The 19,863-nt window shown below is 39.9% G+C and overlaps 1 protein-coding gene across 4 annotated transcripts in view; it reads right to left on the bottom strand.

Moving 5' to 3' along the window:
- The window catches only part of TAOK1 (TAO kinase 1), a 135,986-nt gene that overhangs the window by 31,536 nt on the left and 84,587 nt on the right, over nucleotides 1-19,863 (bottom strand). For all 4 annotated transcript variants that reach the window (XM_054008663.1, XM_054008666.1, XM_054008665.1 and 1 more), the window contains 6 exons: nucleotides 12,658-12,729; nucleotides 6,583-6,684; nucleotides 4,287-4,332; nucleotides 3,173-3,269; nucleotides 2,227-2,340; nucleotides 1,165-1,256 (listed from right to left, as the gene is read on the bottom strand). In XM_054008663.1, coding sequence (XP_053864638.1) covers nucleotides 1,165-1,256; nucleotides 2,227-2,340; nucleotides 3,173-3,269; nucleotides 4,287-4,332; nucleotides 6,583-6,684; nucleotides 12,658-12,729 — 523 coding nt within the window. The remainder of the gene's footprint in view (nucleotides 1-1,164; nucleotides 1,257-2,226; nucleotides 2,341-3,172; nucleotides 3,270-4,286; nucleotides 4,333-6,582; nucleotides 6,685-12,657; nucleotides 12,730-19,863) is intronic.

The raw sequence follows: 19,863 nt of genomic DNA, 5'->3' as shown, positions 1-19,863 counted from the left end.
CTACAGCCTACAGGCTGGATCCAGCCCACCAACCGTTTTAATCCGGCCCTCAAGCTCCTGCTGGGGTAAGCATCGCCCGGAGCCTGTACCCCCCCGAGCCTCTCCCCATGCTCCAATCCCCTGCCCTGATCCCCCTCCCGCCCTCCGAACCCCTCAATCCCAGCCCGGAGCACCCTCCTGCACCCCAACCCCCTCATCCACAGCCCCACCCCAGAGCCTGCACCCCCAGCCGAAGCCTGCAGCTCTTCCTGCACCCCAACCCCCTCCCCCAGCCCTGATCCCCATCCCCGCCCTCCGAACCCCTCAGTCCCAGCCCAGAGCACCCTCCTACAGCCCAAACTCCTCATCCACAGCCCCACCCAAGAGCCTGCACCCCCAGCTGGAGCCCTCACTCCCCAACACACACTCCACCCCCCCGCCCCATCCCAAAGCCCCATCCCACACCCTGAACTCCTCATTTCTGGCCCCACCTCGTAGCCCACACCCCCAACCAGAGTTCTCACTCCCTCCTGCATCCCAACCCCAATTTCATGAGCATTCATGGCCCACCATACAATTTCTATTCTCAGATGTGGCCCTCGAGCCACAGAGTTTGCCCACCTCTGGATTAAACCAAGTTTCATGAACATAGGACGCCTCAAGGAAACTTTACTCTGTATACAAATATTGAAGTTAACATTTTGCTTTTCAGTTTTAAAGCCATATGTGATTCTGGTACTTTAAGATCTACTTTTGTAAATTTTTCTCTGTATGGATCATGCTTTTTCATTCAAAGGTTAACTGGCCCCACACAGAGCGTAGACGCCGTAAGTGCTAGAGGGTTTGCTGTTTTCCTTGTCTATAAAAATCTCTTCCTTTGTGTAATGAAAACGCTAGTTCAATTAACATGAAACTGGAAACTTACTCTTGATTTTTGATAACGCACTTACCACTTCACTCTAAAGACCATGTCCTAAAGCCATCAGAACAAGGAAGCAAGCACAGGTCTTGTGCATGGTAACTCAGATCAATACACTCCAGGGTTAAACAATTCAGACTCACAGAATGAAGTTTAAACATTCTTTTTAGTAGAAATTAAATATACTTTACAGCATTAACACCACAAGTTGGACACAGAGGAAAATCTGTCAGGTAGTCTAGTACTTTTAAAGGAAGATGGCTTACCTAACTCAATACATGTTATTCCAAGAGACCAAACATCTACTTTGCCATCATACTGCCCTTCATCCATGGCTAAAATTACTTCTGGGGCCATCCTAAAACATAAAATTAAATTCTCATAAAATTCTACACAATCATTACAATACTCCATAAGCATTTCAATACTCCATAATTGGCCATGTTACAAATTGACTAATTTGAACTATTAAGATGGAAAGAAACATTGCACAGGATATCACGCATATGCCTGGGTCACTTCAGTCTGAATTTGGATCCCAACTTGGTGAACTCCAGAATGCAATACAAGTGGCAAAGCCTACACAATGCATTCTTGCCCTCTACCCAGCTCTTCACATTTATGAGCATTACAACCCTGCTCCATCCACATCTCCAATACTCTAGTTGGCTAACCAATACTGGTGATGCAACTACCACATGAACATAAAAAACAGCCACACTGAGTCAGACCAATGGTCCATCCAGCCCAGTATACTGATTTCTGACAGTAGTTGGTGCCACATGCGTCCAAGGGAGTAACAAAACAAGGCAACTTTGAGTGAAGCTGTATATACACCACAGATTAGATGTAGAAGATCAAACCATACAAGATGTCTGCAAAGATTTCTGTTCAATCAAACTGGCCTTTTCTATGAAAAACACCCTCTTTAGTCATTTGAGCAGCCAGATGCCATGAGAACGTTTGACGTTTCAAATCATGGTATTGGTTGAATAAAGCATGCACATATTTGCTTCAGGAGCATCACTATAGCTACTTACAGTCAGGGTAAATATAATAGCAAAACGTATACAATTTATGAAAAGTAAATAAAAGTATTATACACACATAGGAGAGCACTGAACTGTCCTTTCCTTAAAATCTCAACAGATCAAACTTTTGATAGCACTTAATGTTATATTTGCAATGTACATTTTGATTTCAACAGAAATGTACTGTCTCAAACATGGATTTTAGTAAGGCCCAAACAAATTAGACAGCCTACCAAAAAATGTTACTTCTTGAAGCCACAGGTGTGTAAAAAAAAAAAAAAAACAAACTTTCCTTACCAATATGGCGTCCCCACAAATGAATTGGCAGGAGATGCTATGGAAGCGGATCCGAAGTCAGCAAGCTTCACCTGGCCTGGCTCTGTCAGCAGGATGTTTCCTGCCTTGATATCTCTGGTTATGGAATACAAACATTACTATTACATCCATAAGACAGCCACAATGGAGTGTGCCATCATTCACAGGTTCAAATGATAGAACACACTGACCCCTGAACGAGAGTTTCAGTAATGAGGAGTCATAGTCTTTATAGTATGCCTGATCTTGGAATCTAGTTTAGTATCTTGAAAAATCAACTTTAGATTTCAGTGACTTCTAACAGCACCAAGAATTATTTAAATGCCATGACTGCAATCCATCCATCAATCATAAGAGATGGCTAGCTCCCCTTTTTAGACATTCTACAAAAAAATTTAATAATTCCAAAAACTAACTCATTTTATTCCCACCAAAATGTGACAGGAATCTTGTAAAAAATTATTTAGACTGTTTGACTTCCTTTATTGCCATTTTCCCCTGTGTGTGTATTACATAAAGCTAGTTTTTAAGAGGGTTATTACTTTTCTTTATGGGAAAAAATACCAAGCAACTTTCACACCGAAGCTGCCAAAAAGCTATTGAGCTAAACTATGTGCATAGTCAGCCTTGGTGTTCTGTGCTTCAAGGGATGAGCATCACCACTGAATTCTACCATATCAAATGGGAAAAGCACAGCAAATTCAAGTCACTACTATAGTAAGCCAGATATAAAAGATAAGGGGATTTTCCTGGCATTTTAGAATTATTGTGAATTACTAATTCTAGAAATATGGACACTGCAAAAAAAAAAAAAAAAATCTCTACTTACAAATCTTAAATGTCATTCCCATCATTGGGGTGATCAGGCTGCAAACAACAAGATAAATTACCTGAAAGTGTGTGACACAGTAACTCTGTAAGCACTTACCTATGGATCATATTGTGAGAATGCAAGTATGCTAGTCCCTGGAGAGCACCATGGGTAATTGCTGCTATTTCCACCTCTTGCAATGGCTTTTTATGAACTTAAGGAAAGAGTACGTTTGAAATTCATTATTAAAGAAAACAATGCAGTTTACAATGTTCAGCGAATACTTTCAAAAATGTAAACACAGACCTAGAAAACTATAAGTTCTAGTTTTAAGAGGCCTATGTCCTGCATGAGAAGCACATACCCAGTTTCGTAGATGGAAATATATTATATAATCTGTAATCAGATGTAATCCTCTACTATAACACTGCAGCTACTCATTCTATCAAAAAAAGGGCACACTGCTAAATTCACATCTAAATTCTTGTCAGCTTTTCGACCATTTTACCAATGGTATTTGAGATGAACATTTAATTTAACATTAATGAACCTCAACAAAAAAAATTACAACAAATCTTTTCTCCCAGAATTCTTCCAGAGGCCAAATGAACTATTCTGTAGCTCATCTCAAACAGTTTGACAGGAAGTGAAGGTAACTAACAAAATGCTTCATTTAGCAAACCCTTGCTACTGGGTGTAGTGACACTATAGTCAGTGGTACTTGTGGCACCTTAGAGACTAACAAATTTATTAGAGCATAAGCTTTCGTGGACTACAGCCCACTTCTTCGGATGCTTATGCTCTAATAAATTTGTTAGTCTCTAAGGTGCCACAAGTACTCCTGTTCTTCTTTTTGCGGATACAGACTAACACGGCTGTTACTCTGAATATAGTCAGTGGGACTACCCCTGGCACTAAGCATTATGCCTGACAGCCAGGGTTTGCAGAATTAAGCTCTAAAGCTGCATAAAAGGAGAATCTCAAGTTCAAGGAATACAAACAGATGGTTGAAGACTTATTTAAAGATAGTAAGAGAAGACAAATTGTTTGCCTAGGAAAGCTATACACTACATAAGAATACCGCAGATATGTAAAATTTTGGGCTATTGCAATTTTTCATTCCCCACCCCCCAAAATAATTAAATAATTGAACACTGTAGAACAACCCTGATCCATAATCTGTTTGATTGAAACTGAGAAATTTATAATCCAAGAAATCTTTGAGACATACCTTCTAGTAAGTCTGATGCCGATCCTAAACAATATTCCATAACAAGCTGTGTGGGCAGAAATCAAAATAATGTATTACAGAATACCTAGAGATAAATACATGGTGACTAGTTTCATCGGCTTGTGAATAGTTAGTGATCCAGCATTCATTCACCTACTATGAATCTTACAACAGGAATTTGCCTTGTGTTCTGGCTGAAACTACCATCATCTCTCAGACCTTCAGAAAAATAAGCCTAGGCCCAAGATAATTTAGGTATTGGAAAAACAGATTTTACAAAACAATCCCAACAGCTGTGTTTCCATATTTTTGTTTAAATTCCAGTGAATTTAAATTCCCCTCAAACTTAGTTATACTATACATCTTTGATAAGGAAAAGAGAAGAAAAGGGAATTACATACTGTATATAAGGCAAGGGTCGTGTTCAGTGATGTATCCTTAGAACATAAAAGCAGTAGTAGAATGGTGTGAGGTTTACACTAGAAACTTTTGCCAGTTTAGCAATGTTGAATAGGGGTGTGATTAAAGACCTTCTATGCCAGCAAAAGCTCTAGTGTAGATCAGTTATATCAGTATAAAAGTGCTTCTGCTGGTATAGAGTATTTTTCTCAGGACACTGGTATAAGCTCTTCCAGCAAAAGCTCTGTCAGTATAAACTGCATCTACACTAGGTGGATTTGCTGATATAGCATCTTAGCTACACCCGCAAACCTTTGCTGGTGTAGACTAGGCCTAACTAGAGCTTCCAAATATGATGATACAATAATCTAATATTATTCCTAACATAGGGCCCTATTCTACCACCCTTACTGATGTTGAGCAGTACCTTACTATAGGAACAATTCCCATTGAAATGAACAGAATTGCTCTTTTAGTAAAGAATCACACAGAGTAAAGTGGGCAGAATAGTGCCCACAGCAAATTATATACAAAAGAGATAAATAGAGTACATAATTACTTACCAGGAATGCTCAAATTATATTCAATAACTTTATCATATTATTTACGGCTAACCATTTATTTGTATTTAGATTAATTTTGTTATAATCAGATTTCTCAAAAACTTAAAAAAAATATTGTATAGGTCTTATAGTACTACGGATATTGATTTATGAATAGTATTTACACATTAATATAATCTAATACACAATTGTTTTGTGATATTGAACTATTGCAATTTTATCAATGAACTGTGTGATGTGCAACTTCTTCCTGTATGTAGATAAATATATATATGCAATGAGCAATTCAAATGAAGAAAGGCTTTTTGACTGTATATGCACATAATGTTTGCAACCCGAACACTGCAGCACTAGTCTAGCGCAGTGGTCCCTAAACATTTTTGTCCGTTTCCCCCCCACCCCCCCGGTCTGTGCCCCCCCCCCCCCCCCCCCGAGCCATGGTTGGGAGCAGGGTCAAGGTGAGAGCCAGGGGCCACGGCCAGGAGCAGAGCTGTGGCTGAGGTTGGGGCTAGACCTGAAGCTGGGGCCAGAGTGGAGCTGGGAGCAGAGCAGGACTGGGTAGCGCTCCCTCTCCACCCCCCCCTCCCCATGAGGGCTTGTCTGGGGCCTCACTGCACTCCTAGGGGGGGTGCCCCACGGTTGGGAGACTACTGGTATTGTGCATAAGAGCCAGAAAGTGAAATTGATTATTCAGCTTTATGTCATCCAAAGGGTGTAAAAATGAAAAGGCAAAATAAATAAAATGGGTAAAAGTAAATTAGACTGTCCAAATGGGGAGAATTTTAAAAAAATCTGTGATAAAACAAGTGATTTTAAAAATACAATTTTATAATCTGACTATCCATTTAAAAGAATGAACCAGTTATATATGGAACACAGTCAAAATGTAAAACACTGAACCACAGTTAATAGCTCACTGGGACATCAGATATACTGTTAGACAGTAAATAAAATTGCCATATTTTTTTCCAATGCAGTGAAAATTAATGAAATGCATTCTTCCTCTCCTCCAAGCAAGAATCAAATGGCCAAGTACTTGTTTTTTATTTAACAACCCAGCAATGAAATGAGTTCTGGGCACTAATATCAATACACCCCTTCAGGAAGGGAGGAGAAAGTTTTCAGGGTCTCTGGACTTGCCTTACATGGCTCACAGAATCCACTGAGCCTGGTTGCATATTTCTAAGCATCTTGGGAGTTGCACCTTTTCCTTATCAGTCTCTGTAGGAGACAGAGATTTCAGGTGCCTTCCCCTTCAGCCCGCTGGAGACAAGTGTTTACTTAAATTTGCCCTCAACCAAAACAAGAGAAGTGCAGAGTGGAGAGCAGCTTACCCATGCTGTATGCTCACGCAAATAGCAGCCTTTGTATTCTATACTGTTAGGATGTTTTATTCTTTGTAGGAACTTGACTTCCTTAATAATATCCTGCCATTTCTGTGGAAAAGAAAAAGAATAGGAAGAAACTTTACAAAATTGTTACTTAAAAGAAGGGGGCGGGGGAAAGAAAAAGCAACCTAACCAAGACAAAACGGGGGATAGGGGCGGGGGAAGACCTGCATCCTCCTCAAAATATTTGAAGTTTGGAATTCAAAAAAAGTTATATTAATACCATGGCTCATACTGCTCAACTTTGCAACAAGACAGTATCACATTTTACAATTTTATTTATTAGAGAATAAAAATTTAAAGGAATTAGATTTTATGGCAAAGATCTCTCAATTAATGTAATATTTTATACACACGAATGCGCAGAACACAACACCACAACATTTGATATCTGAGCTCTCCTGCAGAGTCTACACTTCATATTCCAAAAATGAAGTTTTCCCTTCTTAGAGAACACAGTTTTCCCAGCCAGTCGAACACACACAACAGGCTGAAGGAGGTCAGGACTGCTGCCATCACCTTCTGTCACTGCCAGCTGCCTTAAAGCTAGTCGGGGAGGTGTAAAGACCAACCCTGTTAGTAAGTACATTACTTCAGGTCAACCTTAATTTGCCACTCACCAACTGTTTGACTATGTTCTTGATATCATTTCTCCTTTATCACTTTCAATCTTTACATATAGCAGTTTAAATTACCTTACTTACTGATAAGTGAATAGTTTTCAACAAGCAAAAAAAACCCCAATGTAAAACAGAGTTATGTTCTATGACAATATATTCTTAAAGGGACGCTGCCAATGTAAAGATTACTTTCAGTCTTCAAATTGTCTATCTGATGTTGTTAAAAGTAACACCTCACATTACTGTATGTAGCGTTGTTGTAGCTGTGTTGGTCCCAAGATATGAGAGAGATAAGGTGGGTAAGATTTCCTTTTATTTGACCAACTTCTACTGGCGAGAGAAGCAGCTTTCAAGCTTCTTCTTGGAAGAGCTCTGTGTAAGGTTGAAAGTTTCTCTCTCTCTCACCCACTGAAGCTGGGCCAATAAAAGATATTACTTCCTCACCCACCTTGCACCTCACATCACTGTAACTTTAGGACTGGGGAAAAAAATCTCAGTTTCCCCCCCACACTTTCTGCATTTGACAGCACTTTGTGCATAGTCAGTTTCACTGTTTCCCCTGGAGAGTCGTCAGCCAGCCCCCTTTTGTTTGCCCTGCACATGTGGTTTCGGGGGAGAAAAGTATTAACAAATTAGGAAAATGTGACTGAAAAATAAAACTGGGCAAGGACACAGAGGGATGATTTTAGCACCTGAAGATACTTAACTCGTTTTTTTAACTGACTAGATTTTAAGGTCATAGTGTCCCTTTAACTTTAACACAAATAAATTATAAAAAAATAACAGCTCTGATGTTAGTCAGAAGCAGAAAAATCTCCCTCATATTAAAATCAGACGGTATTTCCCTGATTTCTTGGGTCTTATCAGCCCTCAGGTTCAATACCTTTTCTAGGACCCATGCAAGACAGAATTGTATAAACAAGGCCTACAAAACAAATACAGTTTAACAAAATACAGCAATGCAAAATCCAAAAAGAGTCCTTCAGAAAGAGACCTTCAAAACATGAATGGAGAGAATACCTAAGACCAGAAAAATACATTTTTCAAGCCTTCTATTTACACAATGACTTTGTGCTTTTACACCTCATGTCAACAGTTCCATCTTATCACCTATGCACAGAGTTGTCCAACTGTCACCCTATATTCATGTAAAGTTCAAATTGAAAAGAAGAACCATCATATTTAATTTAGAAAGTAAAGGTGACCGACAAAGGGGGAGGAAAAAAGGACTCCTTCTCTTTTTTGTTCTGACATAATGGATTAAAGGTAGTTTGAAAGTTTTGTCAAAAAAATGTGTGTGCTTGCTTTTCACATCAAAAATTCAGATTTTGTCTACTCTGAAAACCTTATGATGAAGGGGGAACTGATCAAACATCAACAAGCGTGGTCAAATACTACAGAAATGAGGGCCATAAAAGATAGACATAGAAACAGGGAGACTAAAGGAGACTGAATCCTGAACAACTGAAAGGGGAGTGAGATAGAATCTACCTAATCAGAATCCAGGATTGTTACTGTGTGTGTCACTCTGGAGCCTGTTGAGTCAGCTACAAGCATGGCTGAGAGCTCTTTTTGCTCAGCATATCACCAGGTTCAATCATCAGTGGATTCAGCAGTCTGTTACCATCCAATTAAGTTCTCAGCCATTTTGAATTAACCAGTTATACCCATGCAATGTACAGCCACATTACAGCAAGTCTCTACGCCATTGGTGTCCCTTTGTTTATTTTCAAGGAACGTACAAAGTCCAATCTCTCTGAATGCAGAAGCTCAACCAGGAATGATAGGAGCAATTTCTTAGCTTACAGCCCCCAAGCCTCTCAGGCAGGGGCGGCTCCAGGCACCAGCGCACCAAGCGCGTGCCTGGGGCGGGAAGCCGCAGGGGGCGGCCTGCCGGTCACCATGAGGGCGGCAGTCAGGAGGTCCGCCGGTCCCGCAGGCATGCCGCCGAAGGCTGCCTCACTGCCGTGCGTGGGGCGGCAAAATACACAGAGCCGCCCCTGCTCTCAGGAAACACATGTTCCAAAAGCTGGCTTTAGCTTGTCCCAGGGTCACGCTGTACTTACAGGCTCCTGCATGGCTTTCTTGCCTCTCTCTCAGTTGTCTATTCTCACACATGCATACCCCTACCCAAGCCAATACTGAACCAACAGCTCCCGAGCATGCGAACCCTCGCCCCCATTTGTCTGAGGTAGGGGTTTACACTTAGTTATGAGGACGAGTTCACATTTTATCTCAATGGGATTTTAACTCAACCCAGAACAAGCTCACAACATCATGCCAAGAATACTAGACCGTTGTGATCTCAGAGGTAACAACCAATCACCACCCTTATTCTACAGGTAAGTTATATGCAACAATTTCATTGGTTGTATGAGAGCAATCGCACAGATGGTGGATTACTTGGCCCAAATGCTACACCTGTGTGACAGCAGGCACAATAAACTCCCTCAATACACACAGCACCTCACAGCAGCATATACCTGCACAATCCCCCTGTACAGAAATCAGCGCAATCAGCACACACAAAACACCCAAATGTCACTCTGAAACCTAGAGTGTCTGTCGAATCAGCAAGAAGCAATGGAAACAGCTACAAGCCAGGCTGAGAGCTGTTTTTGTTTAGAATATCATCAGGTTCAATCATCACTGGGATTTATGGTGTGTTAATGTCCAATTGTTAAGTTCTCAGCCATTCTGGCTTTTTTTATACACAGGACTTTATGAATTACATCCATGCAACAGTCCTTCCGCTACTGGTTTTTAATCAGATTAATTACAACTTGTTTTGTTAGCATTTGTAAAGACTTGCTTACACATTCCCGCTTAACACACTCTTCAGAGAGGGATGTATTTAATGATTCAACCACCCTGTCCCTTCAGCTAAGGAGCGAGGGCTTTAATAGACATTTGGGACCCCTGAGAAGTCCTCTGCTATAATTAAAGAAGGCCAGAGTTAACATTACTGATAAATCTAAGGTATAAAAGCAGCATCCCATCCTGCCTCACCCCAAGCACTGGCTCCACAGCTCCCACTGGCTAGGAACCACAGCCAATGGGAGCTGCGGGGGCGGCACCTGCGGGCGGAGGCAGCGCGCAGAGCCACCTGGCCGTGCCTCTGCCTAGGAGCAGCTGGGACACATCGCTGCTTGTGGGGAGCCACCTGAGGTGAGCGCTCCTTGGATCCAGCACCCCGAAACCTCTCCCACGCCCCAACCCCCTCCCGCACACAAACTCCATCCCAGAGCCCACACCCCGCATCCCCTCCCACATGCTGAACCCCTCGTGGCCGTTCCTCCGCCTAAGAGCAGCAGGGACATGTTGCCGCTTCCGGGGAGCCACTCGGAGCCAGGTAAGCAACCTGCCAACCCTGTGCCAACTGGACTATAAACCAGACTTTCTATGACTTTCTATGAAGATGAGAAATGTCGGTGTACCAGTTGATACAAGACTGGATAACAGAGTTTTTACTGTACATCAACTAATATTCAGCTGGTCAGTTCTCTGCTTCCAGAGGCAACAAAAACAGGGTCAATCCAGGCAGGTTATTGACTAACCAAGTGTCTGGCTACACATGGAAGTTTTACCAGTTATACTTGTAGAGTTATATCATTAGAAACCCCATATGGACACACTTATTGCAATATAAGATTGGCTTTTTTGGTTTAGCTTAAACCTCTTCTCAAGTAACATAAGCTACATTTAAAAAACAAAATGAAGCACACATAAGAATGTCCACATGGAAAGTTATACTGGTATAACTATATTGGTTTAAATTCACACTTTAGGTTATACCAGTATCACCTTCCCACACAGACAAACCCTAGTAACAAATCAAGAGCACAGCACTACATACTTCAAAGGCCCCTCCATTTAGTTTTGGAACAAGGCATGCCCCTGTTTTAGATGGTCTCTGCCAGAGCCAATGAGAAAATCCTATTAAAAACAAAGGAATGCATAACTGATACTGTAGTGCCTTGAAGAGATTTGCAGTATATAGGCTAGTTTACAATCTGAGCAAACCTTCTTTCAAATTATTTTTTTAAAAAGCAAAATAGAAAATGTTTTAACTGACTTTTTTCTTCAAAATAAAGATACACATCCATTGAAGACAATCAGAACCTATTTCTGAAGCATGAACAGTTCACTTCATTCATGTGAACAGAATATTTATAGTTCATTGTAATTAAAAACAGTAGGACGAGAAGTAGGTACAAATTATACTTTCATCAGTACACAGTTAAACAAGTTAGTGCAGTATCAGAATAAAAATAAGAAACATAGGAAGTTTAGCTATGAAACTCGGATTTGAGGCTGGTTAGGAGAGACAGGTATCAGAAACGGCCAAAGAATTAAATGAATTTCAATTCTTCAAAGTACAGGTGGGCAAGTCTAGGTCTGTGTTCGTGGAAACCAAAAGGTTAGGCGCTGTCAGGTCAGGTCAGGTCAGGTCAGGTAATCTATCCCTTTGCCAGTGCAGGACTGCTTACAACACAGGAGAACATAGCATAGGGAAAAATCTTCTTCTGACCATGCTGGGCAACAGCACCTGTACCAGTTCTACGAGACTATTCTATAACCTACTAGATTTCACTATCAGGAAGCATTCCAACCAAGCTATTCAACTCCAAGCCCTGGCTTTTCAAGCTTCCAAATTGGAGCTTCAAAATCACAAAGTACAAGCTAATGATCTCTGCTAGAGTGTTCTAGAAAAAGAAAAAAAAAATCTGGGGACTGCCATTAAAATATTTAATGTTTAACCTTATTGATGGCTCTTAAAAGTCTACCTTACCCACAGTCTGGAGAATCTCCCCACAATTATCATATTTCCTATTATTTTCTCTCTTTCTCTTTCATTCTTTCTTTCAAGATCCTCAAAATGATATTGTTCAGCAGAGTCCATTTAGGAAAAGGATAAATTCTTGCTTGATCTGCTATTATTACATTTTACAGGCAGGCATCCTTCTGAGTCCATGTCTCTATTGTATTAATTGCTATCATTCCTAGCAAGCCTTTATCTAGCAAGCAACAGGGTGTTTTTAAAAAAAATGGAAATCAGAATAGAACATTTAAGGCTAAAAAGGCAACTCAGCTTCCTATTAAGTCTGAATGCTGTCGATCTTGATACGAGCTATTTTTTATTTTACCATTTTGCTTACATATTATGCAGTTCCATAAAACATGGCTCTTCCTGACTGGGTGAAATAAATGCTGCATAACATGCCAGGAACGGACTAGTCAGAAGCATGTTGAAAATGCTCAAAGAAACTTATTCTGTTTACACAATGCCCCGATTCATCTTAACTATTATATAAAGATTCTCCCTCGGGACAGCCTGGATTAATTCAAGTCAGTTAATATCACAGCAATCTGGGTTTAATATACAAGATAGTCCACATACCTCATTGGATTGCTTCCCACTATATGACATTTTCTTGATGGCCACCACTTCATTGGTGCGCACATCACGTGCCTGTAACATTAAAACATGAAGCATCAATATCTCATATCAGAAAGAAAATACCCAGTAAAGAAAATAAAACAAACACAGAATGATTTCTCATTGGAATAGAAGTAGTGAAAAGGCGTTAATCATTTAATAGTTAGCCTGGATATAGAAAGTTAAAATAATACATTCCCCTGGGGTGATGAATGTTGGATATATTCAGAAACTGAATTAAAAAAAAAAATCACACTCCTATTTGTGGGACGTGATTCTCAACTCATGCCATCTATTGTCAGCATCCATCAGCTCTCTGTAAGTTGCTTCTACACTAAAGAGTATCTCTGTAAATGTGTTTTTTCTGATTTTAAGAAGCAGAATAGATCTTCTCTAAACCAACCTCTGCCCTTCCCCACGGCCCTGCCATAAGTAATCTGAACAAGTGAAATCAAGGCCCACTCTCCCATTCCACTCCAAACAGAAGGGAACATATCCTGCAATATCATAGATTCATAGATTATAGGACTGGAAGGGACCTCGAGAGGTCATCGAGTCCAGTCCCCTGCCCGCATGGCAGGACCAAATACTGCCTAGACCATCCCTAATAGACATTTATCTAACCTACTCTTAAATATCTCCAGAGACGGAGATTCCACAACCTCCCTAGGCAATTTGTTCCAGTGTTTAACCACCCTGACAGTTAGGAACTTTTTCCTAATGTCCAATCTAGACCTCCCTTGCTGCAGTTTAAACCCATTGTTTCTGGTTCTATCCTTAGAGGCTAAGGTGAACAAGTTCTCTCCCTCCTCCTTATGACACCCTTTTATATACCTGAAAAAGTAGGTAGTAGGTGGCCTGCTATCATATGGCCAAAATTACTCAGCTGTTTCTGACATCAGCTGCAAACACTGGACACCACCTTTCTGATGCTGCCGGGAGAGGATAAATGTTGAGTGTGATACAAAGTAGATCACATAAATGAAGGTGTTTGCCTTAAAGAGACATACGTTTATTTTCAAATTCTGATTCTTGAATTTCTTGCCCAGCATTATTTACAACTTATAAAATCATAGAAATGTAGGCCTGGAGGGAACTTCAAGAGGCTATGTAGTCCAGCCCCCCATGCTGAGGAAGGCCCAAGTAAACCTAGACCATCCTTGACAGGTTTGCCCAACCTGTTCTTAAAAACCTCCAATGATGGGGATTCCACAACTTCTCTTGGAAGCCAATTCTAGAATTTAACAATCCTTATAGTTAAGTGTTTCCTGATATCTAACTTGAATCTCCCTTGCTGCAGATTAAGCCCATTGAGCCTTGTCCTATCTTCAGTGGATGTGGAGAACAAATTGATCACAATCCTTTTTAAAATAGCCCTTAACACATTTGAAGACTTATCAGGTCCTCCCTCATCATCTTTTCTCAAGACTAAACAATCCCCAGGTTTTTTTAAACTTTCCTCAAAGGTACGGGTTTCTAAACCTTTTATTATTTTTGATGCTCTCCTCTGGAATCTCTCCAATTTGTCCACATCTTTCCTAAAGTGTGGCATCCACAACTGGTTAAAGTACTCCAGCTGAGGCATCACCAGTGCTGAGTAGAGCAGGACAATTACTTCCTGTGTATTGTTAATACACCCCAAAATGATATTAGCCTTTTTCACAATTGCATCACATTCTTGACTCATTCAATTTTGTGATCCACTATAACTCCCAGATCCTTTTCAGCAGTACTACTGTCTAGCCAGCAATTCCCCATTTAGTTTTTGTGTGTTTGATTTTTCCTTCCTAAGCTTCATACTTTGCTCTTATCTTTAATGAATTTCACCTTGTTGATTACAGGCCAAAACTCCAATTTGTCCAGGTCTTTTTGAATTCTAATCTTTTTCTCCAAAGTGCTAGCAAATCCTTCTCATCTTGGTGTCATCTTCATATATCATAAGCATGCTCTCCACTCCATTATCCAAATTATTAATGAAAATGGTGAAAAGCACCAGACCCAAGACAAACCCATGCAGGACCTCACTAAATACATCCTCTCAGTCTGACAGCAAACCGTTGAAATAATTCATCTTTGTAATCTTCTTTTTAAACCAGTTTGGCACCCCCTCTTATAGTAATTTCATCTAGATGACATTTTCCTAGCTTGTTTATAAGAATGTCATGTGGAACTATGTCAAAATCCTTACTATACAATCAACATACATCACATCTACATCTCCCCCACTCACTATCCACTAGGTCGGTAAACCTGCCAAAGAAGGAAATTATGTTGGTTTGGCATGATTTGTTTTTGACAAATCCATGTTGGCTATTACTTTTAATTCTATTATCTTCAAGGGGAAGATGGATAGCTCAGTGGTTTGAGCATTGGCCTGCTAAACCCAGGGTTGTGAGTTCAATCCTTGAGGGGGCCACTCAGGGATCTGGGGCAAAAATCAGTACTTGGTCCTGCTAGTGAAGGCAGGGGGCTGGACTTGATGACCTTTCAAGGTCCCTTCCAGCACTATGAGATAGGTATATCTCCATATATATTATATTAGGTGATTACAAATTGATTAATAATTTGTTCCAATATCTTTCCAGATATTAAGTTAGGTTGATTGTCTATGATTCCCCTGTCCTCTTTGTTCCCCTTTTAAAGAGAGATGCTATGTATGCCCTCTCCTCCTCTGGGACTTCAGCAGTCCTCCATGAGTTCTCAAAGAAAATTGCTAACAGTGCTGAGATTGCTTCAACTAATCTCTTAAGTACCCCTAGAATGAGTATAGCACAATAAATGTTAATGGCTCTTAATGCTACAAACTGATTTTCTGCTCTCAGACAATTTACAATCTAAATTAAGACAAGATGACAATATAGGGAGTGGACAATATGATAATGCTGTCAGTGGGAACCCAATGTATGTGTTCTGAAGTAAAGCTGTTGTTTTAATTTTTATTTTCATTACATTTTAGCAGAGGCCCTGAAACACTCAAGGAACAGCGCACACAGCCTCAAAGCAAAAAGGAGAGCATCGTGTTGTTTAGAAAAACAAAATCCCATCCAATCCTCTGCTGAAAGTTCCATACATGGCTAAGGAGGTGGGGAACGCCTCAGGGCCTATCTCCCATGTGTGTTTGACTTGACCAAAGCCAAAATAAAATTAAATAAAATGGAGTATGTCATGAATTTCAATGACGCTACTACTAAAATACTAACTCTACTAGTAATTTCAATGCAGCCTTACAATGAAGGATCTCCAATAATGTAGGAGGTGAAAGTATGAAGAAAGCTAAATTACCCTACCTGCTGCAATCTCAAACTACAGTTAATAAAAGAATACTCAAATTAAATTTCAGGTTGCAAAATTAGCAAATCTGACCTTATCACTCAGTGTTGCATTCTATCAAACACAGGCTGCCAGAACTTTCATTACATTCAGGACTCCAGAGTTTGTAAAGGGGTTTCTCAGACATATTCTGATACTTTGACATTCATTGTTGACAGTGAATTCTGAAACCCTCTTATCTCAATGATGAACTTCTGACTAGCTTTAACCATTTTCTTTTTGTAACTGAGGATGCTGCATTTCAGTGACGAGTCTACACTACAATCCGTTTATTTAAGGTAACTATTAAAAATGCAAAAAATATTTTTTTTACCAGTAAAATTTAAACATTGTAACTCCTAGATCTTCTCTAGGCAGAGGAAATTGTTCATAGACCCAACTGTTTCCTCTGCCACAACCATGCCCATTAGTATTAGCTAGGGCTGTAATTTATTAAGCCCAAAGCAGATCTTAAGTGAGGAATGCTTGCCAATCCAAAATACAGCAACAACATGCCCTGTGTTTCTGCTGAAATAAAAGGCAGAAATAAGAAATAAGATTTAAAGAGCTGTTGTCACCTCATGAAAAAACTGTGAAAAAATATTCAATTGAGAAATAATTCTGCTCATGAAATTTTCTCTATTTATCTTCCTGAGATTTTTATCTACAGGGCTACTGAATTACTGGAGGTGTGGATTTTAACAGGGCAACATTAATACACATTGTTTCAGAGGGCTCTTGTATCCCCTATTTGGATTCATTATTTGAAAGGATGAACTACAGGTACCAACACTGACAGGGATGAACCTGCTTTGCTATTAGCATACCTGATCTTTTGAATAAGCGGGGATAGGTGGCTCTCCAAGAGTGCCCTGGAAGCCAAACATCTAGCACTGATCTACTAGAAGACCACCACCACTTTGGCCAGGAAAAAAACCCAGAACCCTCTGGATCTCCATCCTTCCAAAGAAAATTCCCTTTGCTCATCACAATAAAATGAACATCTGCAACAGTCTTTGGCAGCCCAATTATCAATAACAAACATCAGCCATGGCTGCTTCCTGTGCACCTGATGCAGGCACTGAAGATATAATTCTGCCCCTACTGAAGTCAATAGTGAAACTCCTATGGACTTCCACAGGGTCAGGATTTCACCCTTAATCTACAAAATCTCTGGCATTGGGACCTTGGAATATAACAATAAATTTATATTGTGGTTCCATCAAAGGAGCCCAATGCACTAGATAAATATCAACTTAGTCTTGCAACAGACTTGAGATGGACAGAAGTATCCTCATTTACAAAGGGGGTCGGGAGCTGACTTGCCCAAGATCACAGAATCAGCACCACAGCAAGGAAGGGAACCCAGGGCTACAATCTCCCAGCCCTTCACCTTCACCACAAGCCCAGACTCCATCCCAAGGAAGTAAAATTCAAATACGTTTTGTTTTTTAAACTTGCTTCAGTTTTATACTTTACACTCTTGAATACATCCTGCTACACTCATCTGACAATATTCTTATTTGTTTCCGTACCAGCTGCAATTCTGTTGTTGTGTTACTATCTTTCTGTTTGTCCATATTCCTATACTGCTTGGATAATTACTACCCTTAAACCTTCAATAAACAATTAAGAAAATAATTATTAACAACATTGCACAGGTTTTATGTGGCAAGGGATACTGGAGGGTTAACAGAGAAATACCACCCTGGTTAAAATACCACCCTGAACCTACCATAAAAATACTTCCCTTGCCCTACAAACTCCAAAAAACATCTATAATATTTGGATTATTTGGACGATTGGCCCAACAGATGACAAATATTCAAGGTAGAACAGTTAGACTGGGAGAAAAGAAAATCCTGGGAATATTTGTTGAATAGAACAATCACCTAGCACACTTATCATAAAGGATTTGAGGTTTATTTGGGCGAGGGAGGAGGGAATCACTGAAATAATCAAATCGGTTAACAGCTATAATAAAAAAGGGCAAACAAGATACCAGATTATAGCAGCAGAAGGAACGAAGATATAACAAAAGAGTCAGTATACCCACCTCCTTGCCCTCTCTGGAGTACTCTACATAGCATTGGTTACTGTATAAAAGAAAGGCTATTCTTGCACTGAAAAGGATGAAGAATTAAGGCAGCAAAGACGATACTAAAAACAAAAATTTAATAGGTAGCCTTGTGATTACTGGGGTGATAATACCCTTAGGTGAGCCAACAGAGTTCCTGAAAATAATGAAAGGAATTGTAGTCAAACTTTATACAATGTTCTGAAACTTGGAGAGCAGGATAGAAAGTAGACCTATAGTATAAGTTATTACAGAAGATGATCAAAAGAGTATGAGTTTGAGTGAAATCTAGACCCGGTTTTGGACATGTGAGTGAAGGGATGGAGTAAGAGGTATAATAAAGAAAAGGAAAACAGAATTCAAATACAATTTAAAGGGCAAGATTTTGGGGGTGTATGGCTTTTTTCAGTTCCTAAACAGTTCCTAGATATGTTTTATTAACAACATCCCCGGCCAAGCTATACACAACGAAAATAGATGGGGGGGAAAAAAGTTTTTTTTACTAAAAAACAACCAACCCTCCCCAAAATTAACACCCACCTCAAACACACAAATATTATTGATCGTAAGTTAGCATCAGCAGTCAATAACTGCCAGAATCTGAATATGAAAAAAAAAAGAGAGCCATGAAGGGTGACGAGCCAGAGAGTTAAAGGCACCCAGTTTCTTTGAAGTGTCTTCCCTAGCCTGGAAAAATCCATGACATCCAAAACAAGGGCTGCATTGGTGTTATGATGCCACCCAACGTATTAGGTGATCATACAACCCAGGGCTTGTTTGAGATTTCAGGCATGTATGCACATGCATATTGTGTTCAGTCCTCAAGGGAACGGAAGGTATCAAAGTCTCCAAGAATGGAGTAGCTAGACCAATGATACAAGATATATGCGTGTGACACAAAAAGCATAACAAAGCTGATACGTTAAGTACAGCAGCTTTGGGAATGCTCCTTTGAAGTTTTAACTACATTTAACTTAACTAGAGAACACTTTAATAGTGTGTTCTCCAAGAATTGAATATTGCTGATGGAATACAAGATAATTTTTACTTTAGTAAGGAATTACTGGTTTTGCAAGAAAATCAGAAATGAGACATTCACGCCCTCCCAATCTAACTTCATATACATAATCTTTACCTTAATAAATTCCTCCCCACCCACCAGGTTCATCTCATCTTTTTGGGTAGAGCTTTATGTAATATAATGTCTATCTATAAAATAGCTTCAGATATAAAATTTCTTACAAGAAATTTTCAAGAGCAAAAAAGATACTGTAATCACATGTCTAGTTTGTGTGTTGAAGCTTAAAATGCAAAATGACAATATATAGTAACATACCACACATCTTCTACAGGGCACACTCCTTTATTAACAAAAGACACATGATACACAAACATTTGAGCAGCATCATGCAAAGTTTACCTTTTGTCCTTTAGGAAGACTGCTTAATCTCCTACCTGCAATGCATCGGAAGCACAATCTGAACACAGTAAGGTAGAAATCCCTCTTTGTTAATGAACTTTCTGACAATAATGTTTAGTCAGAGAGCATGTAGAGAAGAGAAGGGTTGAAAAGCTTGGGGGGGTGGGTTCTCCACCATTTAAATTCATGGCAGCACTTGTCATGTTGCTTGAAGGGTGTCCTGGTAAAGGGCATTCAACCCTTAAATGATTTTTAACTTGAAAAGAAACATGGAGTTCACAGAGATACTGATGTGATGAATGCTCCTCTTTTCTCACTGTTTGAGAGCATCCCTAGCACATAGCATGCAGGTGACCTCTAA

This window comes from Malaclemys terrapin, chromosome 18 (assembly GCF_027887155.1).
Source record: "Malaclemys terrapin pileata isolate rMalTer1 chromosome 18, rMalTer1.hap1, whole genome shotgun sequence".
Classification (NCBI taxonomy): Eukaryota; Metazoa; Chordata; order Testudines; family Emydidae; genus Malaclemys; species Malaclemys terrapin.
The sequence above is the reverse complement of the archived record's forward strand: the minus strand, read 5'-3'. Positions and strand labels throughout refer to the sequence as shown.